Here is a 14,534-nt window from a genome sequence, read left to right on the forward strand (position 1 = left end):
AATATGGCGGGGGGGGGGGGGGAAGCTGAAAGGCAGACTGTGTGGGACACAAGAACTAATAAAACAAGATAGTTAGGCTGTCAGAATGTCAGAAATGTCAGCTTGTGCTATTGCTAGATCCTTTTCTGCAGCAATTAAAAGTAATTCTCCCACTTCTATTAAATGAACTGTTGCTGCAAATAAAGTTTCTGTGTCTTCTACAGATCACGTAAAAAGTACTGGGTTTAAAATAAAGCAAAGGAAATTCAGACTAAAAGTACAAAATGTGTTTCTATCTATGAGGACAGGTAAGAACTATTCCAGGTGGGTAACACATCTACACACGTTAAAGATTTTAAATATATATATTAATCAAGGGTTTTTGTAATGTAGTTAATCCTGTCTTGGAGAAACAAAACAAAACAACAAAAGTAATATAGATGACAGCTCAAGGCCCATACAGATGTTATTTTTTTGCAGTTTCTAAAATATTCTTTGAGAACTTAAGATAAGTTCCAGAAGTGTCTGAAAATTTATTAAGTAAATGACAAGGAAAAAAAAATTGCATAGTCCATGCCCTTGGATTAATCCCCCTTTTGAATTGCAGAAGGAACAGCTGTTTACTAGTAGGTTTATTTCTCAAATGAGCTACCAACGTAGGAACAAGATTGCCCTCTGCTGGAAATTCATGGTGGAAATCTAAACAGTACGTAAAATACCTTAACTCCAATAAAATAGGGTGTCAGAAAACCTAACAATGAGCATTTGATGAAGGGTAAAGGAGAACTTAATAGTATCTGAAAACTCAGACACTGAATTATGCTGCCATAAGCACTTTAGAACTAACATTTTGCAGAGGCATTGAAAGTAGGGTGTACTGTGGCACAACAGAAATAAATATTTATAAGCCTAGTGAAGTACAGTTCGTACAGATTTATTTTTCTTTGCAAATATATGTACTTATTGTGAAACATGATGTTAATTCTGTTCTTAAATTCCTCTTTCTTGCTATCCAGCTATGTCCAGAATGAACTCCATGCATTAGAGGACATCTTCTTTGTTTACTAATACCGTCATTCATCATGATAATAATCCAGAACAGTGGGATACGCTATCTCAAAATCCTATAAAACGACTCAGAGTTAATAATGGTCCATTGATATTACTGGCAGTTGAGTTTTACTGGAATGATAAATAAAGAGTAACTGTAATAATCAGAAGGAAATATCTAAGATGGAGATGTCGGCATATTTAATCTCATACCTTTGGCATAACTATACAAAACAAAGCAAAGATTTCTTTGTGCAGAGATAGAAACTTTGTTACTGTGTGGTTTCACTATAATTCCTAATGCACTACAAAGACAGTAATGTAATTGCGATCTTTTTTGCTTGTGCAGCAAACAGTATTCTGGCAAGGCATTCTTATCATACTCACAAAACCAGAGCATAGGCCTAAGCTATATGTCCTCTGCATAAACCTAAGCTAAACAGTAAAACACAATTTGCCAGAGTGCAATATGATTTTATAGTTATTATGTAATTGATAAGATTATTTTACAGATCCTGAGAATAAAATCTTTTCCTATATGGTCAGAGCATGAGTGACTAGAGTGATATCCTAATATTATAAGGACAATTTCTTGAAATTCCTAAAGTTAAGGAGGAAATTTTAAAGAAAAGAAAAGAAAGCTACATTCAAGAAAGCAGAAGAAATCCAAAGTTAGAACAAAGTTCTTAACTTTTTTTTTCCAAGTTATTAGGAAGTCTGTAGCGCAAGGAATAATTTATAATCATCCTCAGTCCCACCACAGCAATTCTGCTGCATGTGGTCTGAGACCAAAGAAACACAAATCAGGACAAACTTGTTCTTACTGTGAAAATACACAAAAAGACAAGTGTTCATACTGATAACTTAAGTCTTACTAGAACATAAAGTAGAATATTTTAAAAGGGAGAAAACTCAGAGTGACAAGGTGTGTTCAAAAAAAAAAACACTAACATAACCACATTTCAGCCTGTCTCATAAATCCTACAAATAGCGGTTCTCAATGCAGAATGTTTTCAAAGTGCTGCAACCTCTACACATTTGCTGCTGGGGCGTAAGTGCCTCCTGTTGGCAAGAAGCCTTGTTTCTGCTCCTTGTTGCTCAGGGCTGCCCAGCTGCTTCCAGGAGTATAGGAATCTCCTTTTTACAGTTCCATCTCTTTTAGTCTCTATTGTAAATGTCCATCATATATGCTAGTGCTGACAAAATGAAAGAAACAGATACATATGTGCATCTTGGCAGAAGCTGTAGGAAATCTAATGAGGCCCAAAATGGTAAAGTTTCTCAAAAGCAGCTCTTCTCACTCAAAACTCTACTGTCTTTGAGATACTGGCACAGAATATTCTGCTTTCTGCTGACAGCTTTAACTTGTGTATTGCTTTATTGCTTGTTCAAAAATAGCCTTTAATTAAAATAGTATTTATTGTTCTATTTGTAGTCGCTCTCCTTTTTTTTTTTTTTTTTTTTTTTTGAGATTGCTAAAACTATGTCCTTCTTTGGGTGGAAATGAAGAAAGTTGTACAAAGTTGAAGAATGGAAGGAAGAGGAGCTGTTTGTGAACATTGATGAATAATAATCTAAAGTATCCTAAAGTATTCAATAAACACGTGTTCAAGTAGCAGGAAGAGGGATCTCTATTTAAATAATATTTTCCTACATTTTTCATTACAGAAATACTTGAACTGTATCCAATAATGCAAAATAAATAAAAAAATAAATCTCCTGCTAAATTTATCTTCCTCAGGGAACAAATATTGCCGTGAATATGTAATTTTGAGAATACCTAAGTGTGTTCATATGTGGTAGTACTGTACTCTGCAGTTACCTATCTGTAGTTCAGAAATTTGAGCTTTATTTCTCCCAGTACTTCCTGTGTGACAATATGGTTCTGAAATTTCTCCTTTATCAAGTATGGATATGAGTATCTACTTCAGTTTGGTCTAGGAGATCTAATTAAGTGGTACTGACAAAAATCTGTGCAACCACAAGCTGATAAATGTTGGTGTGATTTCTAAATGGGATAATTATTGACCTGGACTTTTAGTCAACTCTTGATGATCCAGGGCAGATGATTCAGGATGGAGATTTGGTGTGCAGTGGGACATTGACATTTGTCTCACATGAGCCAGCAGTGTCTGGAAGGCTATGCTTGCACTGGGCTCTGTTTGCTCCAGGTACAGGGTCTGGTCCAAGCTTTGCTTACCAGAGACTCCTGCACATCTCAATCAGCTGAGCCATCAACGGTCTCCTTCTTCATTTGTATTCTGCCTGCATTACTCTGGGTAACTGAGAGATGGCATCAATATAAGATAACTTTTAAAACAAAGGGTTCAAAATGAGGAGAGGACAGTTAAATGGTCAAATATCACGTAAGTGTGTGTTAAGGCATCGGATTGGGAATTCAAATCTCTGAGTCAGTGAATTTATTTTCTTCAGCAAATAAGATGACTGAATCAAGTAGAGGCCTCTGTTGAGAAGCAGAAAATGCCTTGGTTGTTTCCTTTAGCAAACACGTGCAAAACCCTTAAGAAGTTTTTGCATTGCATTGAACTGTCTGTTTGTTTGTTTTCCTTTTCTTTTTCTCTCCCAACTATTTTGCTGAAAATTTTCTAGCCATCATTTCATAACAATGCTGTATATATTTGTATTGTTGATATAGTTTTGATTGAAGCTATGTAACAAATAAGTGAAGTTAAAACTGTCCTGTTTTTCAATACATAAAAATCAAACTCTCCTAACTCTCTTTTCTATTTCCTCAGACAAAAAGGGATTCATTAATCGTATTGGAAACAAATCTACTGCATCCCAAGAATGCAATAAATTACATTTACATTGGTTAAGAGTTTTTAGGAGCACAACCTTGAATTGGTTGTTAAAACTTAAGTATTTTATAGTATATGTACCTTTTATTAAGGCTGTGTAGAAAGTGAAACTTCTGCTTTGAAAAGTAAGAAAATGTGCCATAGTCAGTATGAACCGTAATGTATAGGTTTTTTTTTTATTATTATTATTTTTTCCTAGCCAAAGGCATAAGGTTATAAAATGAAGATAGTCCTACAAAGACAAAAAGGGTCATTCTTGAATCTTGGTTTTATTTTGTGCTCTTTTTTTGATTGTGGACATCTCATGCCATCTGCAAACTTCATATTAATCTCCTGTGCAAGAAAGATGACATCACTCAAACCATTCATTTGGCTCACAAAGGTTTTCAGCTCCTGGTTGAATGAGCTACAATGGCAAAATGGGAAATTGAGTATAAAATATAAATAAAGAGTATTTGCCTCTATCAGTTTCTACAAGAAGAACTGAGACAGAGTCTCAGCACACCTAGAATTTGCTGAGACTAACACTTCTGAATCAAAATCTTGCTATGCTCTAACAGCTGAGCGTACAGCTACGTGGGGTTTGTCTTTAGCAAAAAGTACACAAGGAAGATACTTTTATTGTGTCTTTGCTGATATCAACTCATTCACTGCCGTGGTGGTTGGAAGAAGAAATATACATAATTTCCTGAAGATTAGATTTCTGGGTTCAGTGGATAAATAAAACATGATTTTCTTGGCAGCTAGCTCATGTGACAACAAGCAGCAATACACAGTCAATATAGTGGGTGTACCTGCCAAAATGTGTATACACTTTGTGTTTGATTAATTAAATAATACTATGAAGAAACTTTGCCTCTTCACTCAACTACCTTAGATCTATATCCTTCCTGCCAAACATAGTTAAGCAGTTGATAAATCAGTGGTTGTATAGTGGGGGGAGAGGAAAGGAGGAAAGAAGCAGTAATTAGGAGGCAACAAAACACAGCCTGAGGATGACAGATTCACTTTAAAAGAATAATTTATATACAGGGAAGAAATCGTGCTCTGAATAGACAGCATGTAAGTATAAGACTGGTCTCATCTCCTCAGTTTGTTGCTTTTATCCGTCTGCAGTAATACGTATTTCTTTGGGCTTGCCAGAAGAATGACAAGGAAAAAAATCGGTCCCTCATTAATATATACTTTTATCTCTCTGACAAGCCTGCACATAAGATCTTGGAATGGATTTACATATTAGCTCCCTGAATGCAAGGACTGATTATTGATATAAAACCTTTTGCTTCAGTAATGCGAGAGATTAAGTTTCACATGCTTGTCAAAACTTTTACTTAACTGACAACAAAATAAATGTAATTATATTAAAATTGGAATAGTGTGGTCAGCCTGAACCTTGTGAAGAAAGTATATGATTTATCTGGTAAATTCTTATATGGGGTTTATATAAAATGGTAATGGTCCAGTAGTCGATAGAAAACAGTAACTTCAGAATATAGCCAGATAGCCAAAAAATAAAACATGGCATAAGGCTAAGACATACTTCTGTTTCCTAGAGAAATTATTGTGGGAAGAGTATGTTTAGATTTGGTATATGACCTTGACTCCTGTCCCTGATGAAACAGAGAGGAAGTGTTGGCTTCCTGCAGTAGTCTGGCACCAGCATAAACATTAGAAGGTACAGCAGAACATCTCTGGCCTAGTTGTTTTAGGTGCTCTTCAACAACACTGGAAGAAAACGAAGCACGAAAGCACAGCAGTTCCGGCAAAATTGCCACATGAATAAGAAATCTGGTTGAAAATCTGTCATTCAAATCATTTATTCTCAAATAAAGCTGAGGAAGACAGAGACATGTTATATACTGAAGATGAAATGGGGAAGATGAGCAACACCCTCCTTTTTATTACATAATACCTCATAGATTATTTTCTCATTTTTTATGGGCATATTCCTCAAGAACTTCACAGAAGGAGCTGGAGACCCCAAGTGTTACAGAACAAAAGGATTAATTGCTGTCATTGTTGCTGCTGAAGGACTGATGTTCACACAACGCTATGTTTGCTATTATTGCTAATGCCTCACCATCACATGCTATACTTTTTCTTCTTTCAGTTAAACCCACAACCTTGTTGCCATTTCTCTCAGCATTAGCGCTATTTATATGAAAGCTTTGTCCTGTCTGAGTCACTATCCCAGGCTGCTCTGCTGATGCCTCATAACACATCCCAAGTCAGCTCAGGCTGTGGTCAGGCTAACCAGAAACAGGAAGATCTGCTAATGACCTTGACCTGGTAGATCCCTCTTTCTTACAGAGATCTTAACAGCTTCAGCCAGAGGAGAGGTGGCACATTTGGGTCTTCCTTGCCCCAGTAGTCCTCTAGTTACCATGATCATTATCAAATTTGTGTGGACTACTTAAATCTGCTTCTGGCCACTTGAGTACTTGAGAAGTACCAGGGGTTTTAGTTATGTGACATTTTCTACATTTCTATCAGAGGATTTTCATATGGTTTAGTATTTAGTCAACCACAATGAAAGGGGAAAAAAAAAATTGCCATTAGTCCAGGGAAATCTCTGTTGCTCCCAAAGCCATGCAGCATAAATTATTCTGAAACTTCTGGGTGTGGGAGGATGCACAACCCTACAGCCCTTTCCAAGGGGAGAAAAAGAAGCCTGTCTTGGTTCCTATACAGATGAAGCTGAGCTTTATCAGTGTTACCATTATTTATTCATTTCTCTGTTCTGTGTTCTTGGAATCTGACTGAGGTCCCTCTGTGTGGTATTTGTGATGGACAAAAAATAAAACTGGTCCATGTCGTGATGAGCTATATAGGATTTTCACAGTCCTGATTTCTGCAATTTCACCATGCAAATATATTGCAATTATTCTTCATCAGTATGAAAAAAATGTTACTCATTGAAATGAAATCTTTGATTAAATGGTCTGAAAATAAGACACCACTATTAAATTTCTGGTATCATAATGTTTCACTGAGGAGCTGGAGAAAGACCTTGTAGGCACATTCAATTTAAGACTGATAATAAGAAACAAAACGTTAAAAAGATGTAACTAATATTAATATAGAGATCTCATTGTCTTTCATAGATTTGTTTAAATGTGTCATATTTTATATCTGTGTTGTACACCTAGTCCTCAGACAAATGTACTTGAAAAAATATATGTATTTACAGGAAACATTTACAAAAACAGAATCAGCTTTCTGTCTGATTCTGTGTCACACTTTTCCTCAATGTCTTATCTTCACAATTTTCATGCAAAGCAGCACAGGGTAGTTTTCTCTACTTTTTCAAATAAGCACCCAAAATGTGAAAAAAAATAGCTGTATTATCTTCCAGAAACCCTACTAAAAATCTGCCTCCCATTATGCTTATTTTCAGTAATGTCTTTTGGAGGTGCCACTCTGCTCTATGTTCAAGCTAATCATAGGAAAATAAAGCGCTTCTAGTTTCTCAGTGAATTTGGGAAGAATCAATGTATTCTACTCCATGTTAGGATAGCTACCTCAGGAGTCTAAACACAATTTGAAATGGATACAAATTTGGGGCAGCATTGGGCACTTTCTTGGTGGAGGAAGAGGAATATGCTACGTGTCACCGTTACCTTTACTCTGCACAGCTAAGCAAACACTTAACCAGGTATGTTTGCAGACATGCTATTTGATAGAGCCAGGGAAATCTGCATACACAAGGACTGGTCTGTCCATACCAGACTGTAACAAAGGGCTGTAAGCATACTCTACATTTTTCGGTACTGTAGGCAATGTTATGCAATTATACCATTCACACAAACAACAGAATTTTCTAGTGCAGACAATATTTTGCACATATTTTAGAGGAATAATGCTCTAATTAGAGCACCTGATCAATACTTTCTGGGCTGAAAACAGGGGAAAGATTTCAAGGGTATAATTTTCCACCAGTTTAATTTTTCAGCCATTTAAAGCAGCGAATGTTAAGACTTTTCTGACTAAGACAGAAATTGAAACACTCTTTTTATTTATTATTTTATGTATTAGACTACATTTATATTAGGTTGTCCAAGTTCACATGCCACTGACATATACTAGAACCAATCAATGGCATCATTGGATTCCATGCTATTCAAAACAAGCTCTATTTTCTGCAGTTAGAATATATACTTTGCTTTGAAATGGGACTGAAAGAAAAGCTGCCATTTGCTACTAGAGGTCTTAAGGGTATGTCTATGGAAAGGTAGCTTTGGAGATGTACAACTTTTGCTTTTTCAGGTCTTCAGATTGAATAAATAAAGGAGAAAACATTAGCCAGAAGATAGAGAGTTAGGTAAACAATAAACACACAGCAGGACTCTGGAAAGTCTATAATAAAAAACCTGGAAGTTTGAGCCTTTTATTTGATTGGAAAAGATAAGTGGGAGAGGTGGATGGAGAGGTTGTTTACATGCAATCGTCTCTTATACTAACACCATAATGAAATCAGAAATCTGCTCATGGGTTGAGTTTTTTACTGTCACACACCATGTGACAAGTAAATGTTGCAAGCCCGGAGTGCAAGTCCTAAGCAATAGTTCAGTATTCCTGATGAGCCAGATATCAGGTTCTGAAATTCAAGTCTTAAGTAAACCACAGACTCATTAAGGCAGTGCATGACAGGGTACTCTGGGAAGTCTGAGCGGCAAAGTTGTCACTCTAGACTTAGTCATTGTTTGCCAGGAGGGGGGATGCAGACTCAGTATGAAGACTGCATTTTCTTTATATATGTCTGTCTGTGACGTAAGCGAGGCATCAGTACAAACTCCTTGATCTGACTTGTATTCTTTCAGATATGTTTGACTTCACCAAATCAATACGGATTAATCATTCTTCTGGTAACTCTTAACGGTACCATTCTGCTCATTTCCCTCTCACTCAAGCTGTATTGAAGAGTTTGGCTTTTAGTTTTTATCCTCACTGGATATTTTTCTCTACTATTTCTATATTGTCTTAACTAAATGAAAAAAAAAAAAAAAAAAAGAAGAAAAAGAAAAAGACAACGTCATTAAAGAAATTCAGAACTGACAAAGTCTGCAAAGTCATCCTGCAAGTCTGCAATGCCCAGTCTTCCAGGATATAAGCTCTCTGGAATTCTCTATTTTATGCTGGTCTTTTCCAGCCATCAGATTAGGAAGAAGCTACCTGTTGAAGCTACTACTGCCAAATCTGCTGCCATGTGCTCCATGGCTAGCCTCAGCTTCTATCTTTGCGTGTCCACATCTCCAGCAGGGCAGTTAAGGCAGCTCCTGGAGTTTTTACCTGGTGCTGCTCAGGCAAGACCAGAGGGATACTTGTCAAAGGGAGCACAGAGAATGAGGTGAGAACACCCAGTAAGTATGCTGGAAATGCCCTGTCACACCAGTCAGAGAAGAAGCCAACAGGCTTAACCTGGTCACCACAATTATCCAAATGCTACTATTCACACTTGCAACTTGAACTTGCTACTGTTACTTCTAGTCTACCACTGCTACAGACTCTGAAGGGATACTGGCACAGAAATCATGTCCCATGGCCACTTAGGTTGGAATTCTCAGAGTTTGAGAGCTGTGTCAATGCTGTCCTTTCACAAGTAGTATTTCAACTCATGAAGAGAATGACTCGAAGTCCTTAACCACCATTATTGCTAGACCAGTAACACAACACAGTATATTATAATATGCTCACTAATAGGTTGCCCAGAGGTGTTGTGGCGTCTCCCAACTTGTCAGTCTTCATAACGTGCCTGGACACAGTCCAGGGCAAGCAACTCTGGGTGTCCCTACTTGAGCAGAGAGGTGAAACAGATGACTTCCAGAGGTCCCTTCCAATCTCAACCATTCTGTGATTCTGTGAACTATTGTCCATATTTTCCAGCAGAGTATATAGACTGACTTCTTTCAAGCAAACAAACACATGTTAATAGAGGGAAGACCATTGGGTAAAGACAAGGGAGAGAAGAGGCAAAATTTGGCATTATATTTAAAACCATGAGTGTGTTTGTAGCTTACAAAAGTCAAGTGATAATGCTTAAATTGACAATACCAGACAGTTCTCAATCTTAAAATGTTGAAAGCCAGCTGGCATACAATATTTTTCCATATACCAGACAAATAACATCCTGGATTCTGATTCAGGGGCGAAAAAATACTGGCTTAATGTTTTTAAGGTATTAAATTGTAGTGTTGCATTTCTTAAATAGATACTTGAGTAAAACTAGACTGAAGGATTGTCTAGGGATCCATGTTTATGCTGATTAATACCTGCTCACACTTTTTCACTCTGCTGTTGTCGTATTCTTCAAATGTAATATTTAAATTGAATTTCCTGATCTGAAAGTATTTTACCGCTTACACTGGAGGAACAGTATTGTCTAAAAGCCATTTATTGTATTTAATTGTGTGACTGAAAATGCTTTTAGGAATTACAAGAAATGCACTGCTGGTTGAAATGGAAATATCTTTGTTTCCTCTGTTAACTTACAAATCAAAATGAACTCAATAAAGACTATATTAAAACAGTAAAAAATGAGATTAGTAGCTGATGGATGGATACCAAACCCTGAATTTCTCACTGAGCTAATGCCAAAACAAATCTCCTTTTGAGACTACCAATAAAAAGTAAAAAAAAAAAGCAGATTCTCTGTCTACATTCCCATGAGATACCAATGGTGCTGAAGCTCAGCAGAGGCTGCCTTTAAAAGCTTCTACCTCTGCCAAAGTAATGTACTACGGGGTTACATAGCTTCATAAAAGCTGGCACCTGAAAGAGATGTTCTGCATTCTCCAGTAGCTCAGCCAACTTCTCTGAAAAAAAAATAGGTATGTGTTAGTAGACTGTGCAACCTCTGTAGTAGGGAACAATGGCTAACAAAGCAGGAATCAGAATTCCAGGGGCTGCAACAACCTACATGAACTCCAGCATGTCTGCCTTTATGCTCGCTGTATATTACACAGAAGATATTTGCTCACAAGGTCAGGAGTTCTATCATGAAACTCATTAATTTAAACTAGAAGAAAACATTAACACTTTAACATTCCTTTTTTATTTCTTTCCCACAACATTTATTTTAGGCCAGCAAAACTGCTGCTTCTGTTTTACATTGCTGCATAATTTAGCATTTCAAAAATGTAACAGAATTATGACAGTGAAGCCTGAATTTAACAGAAGAGTTAAGATTCCTTAGCCTGCAGGATCTAAAAGTAAGCATGCTATTGACTCTCCAGGCCTCTAAAATGAGCCTGCAAAAAAAGTGTTCAATTGTTTTATTTATTTTTTTTTTTTGGTTTTGTTTTTATTAATGTGTTAAGGAATTGGTATGAATTGAGATAGAAGATTTAGACTACTTAGGCAATTCACATAGTATGATTTATGCTATGTTATCTTACGTATGAATATATATATTTTTTTTTCCTTTTCTTTTCTATGCAGCTTTATTCCTACAAATTTTTAACATGAGATAGTGGCCTGGGGCAGTTGTAAAATGATTTATGTGTGTAAATTTATGATTTACATAATTAGAGGGCAAATTAGTTTCTTCAAAAAATTCTTAGATGCTTTGAGTGAAGTTACCATTGGAAACCAGACAGCTTTAGAAAACAGGATGCCTGTATATTTTCCAGAGTAGGGAACCAGTTGTTAGACAATAGGTGGTTCAGGAAGTTACAAGAAATTAAATATCATTACGAATATCTTCTCTAACAATTTTTACAGCACCTATTTTTTCTCCCCAAAGTAATTTTCTCTCAGCAAGCTGTTACATACACGCTAAAATTTACACATCGGCTGAGTCCAGGAGAGCTACTGAGAAGTCACCCACACAAGGAAAATGATCTGCATCTTGGTAATGTATTCATACATGGTGGGTGGCTTAGAAAAACAGTGTAACAGACTGGAAAACGTTTTCTGAAAAACAAAACAAAACAAAACAAAAAAAAAAACCACCATAGTTTCAAACCCTATCTTGAAGTATCATAGTTTCAAATATTGCATTCTCATTTAATAAAAAATATATATTTATATCTATTATGCACAGTTTTATTTTTACCTCACGTATCTCCAAGGATGTCAACAAATACTAGAACTGTAGTTCTAGTAGTTACAAAGATAGAACTTCTTTGTAAGAGATGTTTTCTTACAGTGAGGTTACATCAGTCATTTTGTTCTGATGCTGATTCTATACTTAACTAGATTGTGTTCCTCCCTAGTCTAATGTATATGATATATCTAAAGGAAAGGAAGGATAAATGTTATTAACTCTTCTAACTGTATCAGAAAATACAAGAAGAACCCAAGAGATCTCTACTTCCCAGGATGGTGTGAGCTCTTTACAAAGTTTCATCTGCTGTTAGAGTGCAGGCAAATGGGAGGTAATCAGGACTAGGGACAATATTTGTCCCTGGCAAGCCAGGTGGGTAATGCTGGTGAGAGGTAATACTGGCCTTTTCAACATTAAGGTGCTCATGCATGTGTTGCTTTTTGTTGTCAAATACAGCTCTTCATATTGAAAGACCAGTGTTTGGCACACTGAGAGGTACCTTAAAGTGTGTAACAGCAGCACCAGTGGAGCCAGTTCCATGCTCTGCATGCTGTGAAAATTAAATATTCACTTTTTAAGTACCTTTTGTATACTTCTTTTTTTTTGACGGTTCATGAAAATGGAGAACACCTTGACCACAATCTGAGTGTTATAGCTCATTCTTAGAGTTTCTTATAACTTTGCTGTTTCATGTGAATATTTACTTGAGAGTGAAAGAATAATTCATCTCAGAATAAAATTAAGCCTGCATTAACAAGGGACAGCAACTTTTACCCAAAGATTCTTAACGTACAGATGAAAGCCCTTCGGTTTTTTGTTCTGAAAGAAACATTTTAGAATTATATGTAGTTCAACTCTACAAAAATTATAGTTATTCTTCAAATTCCATCAGGCAATAAGAAACTAAACATTAATAACTATTTTTTTCTTCAGTTAATCTCTAAGTATTTCTCAAAGATATTCAGTATGATTATCCCACTTTCTAGCCCAAGACACAAAAATGAAATGAGTTGCTCATGGTGTCCCAATAGGAAAATATATGTGTCAGTGCAGGAAACATGTGGCTGGCATTCCACAGACTCTTGCTTCATATGCTAAGGAAATAAAGGAACTTCTTTAAATCTTCTTGTATTGTTATTTTCCACTCTTTTCCCAGGGCGCTTCTATATAACAAAAGCCGCGTTTTGCTAATGAATATTATTTTTTAGCTTTAGATATTGCACAGATTCTTGAAAGTGTCACTGCTCAATAACAATAATAAAATAGACATAAATATGATCCACATAATATATAAGATGATCCACACTAACAATACCCACTAATTCTAAATGGTAATACATATTAATGCTAAATATATCTTGATAGAGCATTTTGAATGGAAATAGTCTCCACGGAATCTGGATTCCACAGAATCCACAGATCAGGTCACCGAATCTGATTACCTCAAATGAATTTCAGTATAAAATATCTTACCAGTACACACACTATACATATCAGTTAATGCACCATTTCCAGGTCTGGGTGAAGGAAAACAGTCATAATAGAGGATTATCAAAATATACATAGAGGAAAAAGTAAGGAAAATCTGATCATGAGACACCACAAAAATTACCACTCATTTTACATTCTGGAAGATAAAGAGTGTATTCCAGAGGTTGCAACATGTTTAGTGTTTGCCATTTCTTTTTTGTCAGAAGATGAAACAAATCATGTCTACCATTTAAGGACACCTATTAAACAGTTGAGAATGTCTTCCTGATCTGAAACACACTGAAGTCAATAGATACCTTTTCACTGGCTTCAGTAATGGACTTTGTCAAACGATCAGTTCTGTCCTGGATGTTTCTGCTGTCTTGATTTGTCAAAAATCATGATAAAACATTGTCGAATAAATATTTGGAAAACAACACTTCACATTGCAAGAAATACCGACAAAATTTATTCATTACCTTTTGTTTCAAACTTAAGGCTTACAGTCTCTAGATGTATTTCTTAAGGCAATTAACAGTGAAACTCAGCATCTACTTTAATGATATTCTAGAAAAAGAAACAGAAAGCTTACCCCAAAACTTTGGTGGCCATGTGGTCAGAGAGTAAGTACTGTTTTTATCCATAACATCCAAATGATAGATACAAAACAATATCTCCTCAGTGTAGCAATGAGTTTCTGAACGTTTGAGATTTAGCGGTAGAAGCAATGCTTTTGTGCTGCCAGGGAACTGTTTTGTTTGTCTGAAAGGAAATAGATGTATCACATTTCCTGCTTGTGGACTCAAATTAGCAATTGCTTGCCTTATCTTAGAGCCCCACATGGTTCCTGAGACAGAGGAATAGTTTCCTTCTCGTCATTTCCTCAGCCTGAGTGAATTGACTTAGAACAATACCAAATCTGCTCCTGCCCCAAAACTTATTGAGCCCCAAAACTGTTGGAGATAGAGAGATGCAAATTCTTTTTTCTACTCTTTACTGATTTTTTGTCTTAAAGATGTTCTTTAAAAAATTCAGAAGTACTTATATTCAGTGTGAATTTTCTATAAGGATTAAATATTTGAAAGAAGTTTCTAATAAACGCCATTTCACTAGTGTACTGATACAGGGTATGAACATTTTTAAGTATTTCCCATTGTTCCTCAGCTAGTCTG

General features: G+C 36.1%; 1 protein-coding gene across 1 annotated transcript in view; it reads right to left on the minus strand.

Moving 5' to 3' along the window:
- MYCT1 (MYC target 1) overlaps nucleotides 1-14,185 on the minus strand; it is a 33,795-nt gene extending 19,610 nt beyond the window's left edge. Inside the window, exon 1 of the mRNA XM_040551378.1 lies at nucleotides 13,955-14,185. Coding sequence (XP_040407312.1) covers nucleotides 13,955-14,006 — 52 coding nt within the window. The 5' untranslated portion in view covers nucleotides 14,007-14,185. The remainder of the gene's footprint in view (nucleotides 1-13,954) is intronic.
- Between the last annotated feature and the right edge of the window lie 349 nt (nucleotides 14,186-14,534).

Source organism: Cygnus olor, chromosome 3, assembly GCF_009769625.2.
Source record: "Cygnus olor isolate bCygOlo1 chromosome 3, bCygOlo1.pri.v2, whole genome shotgun sequence".
Taxonomy (NCBI): domain Eukaryota; kingdom Metazoa; phylum Chordata; class Aves; order Anseriformes; family Anatidae; genus Cygnus; species Cygnus olor.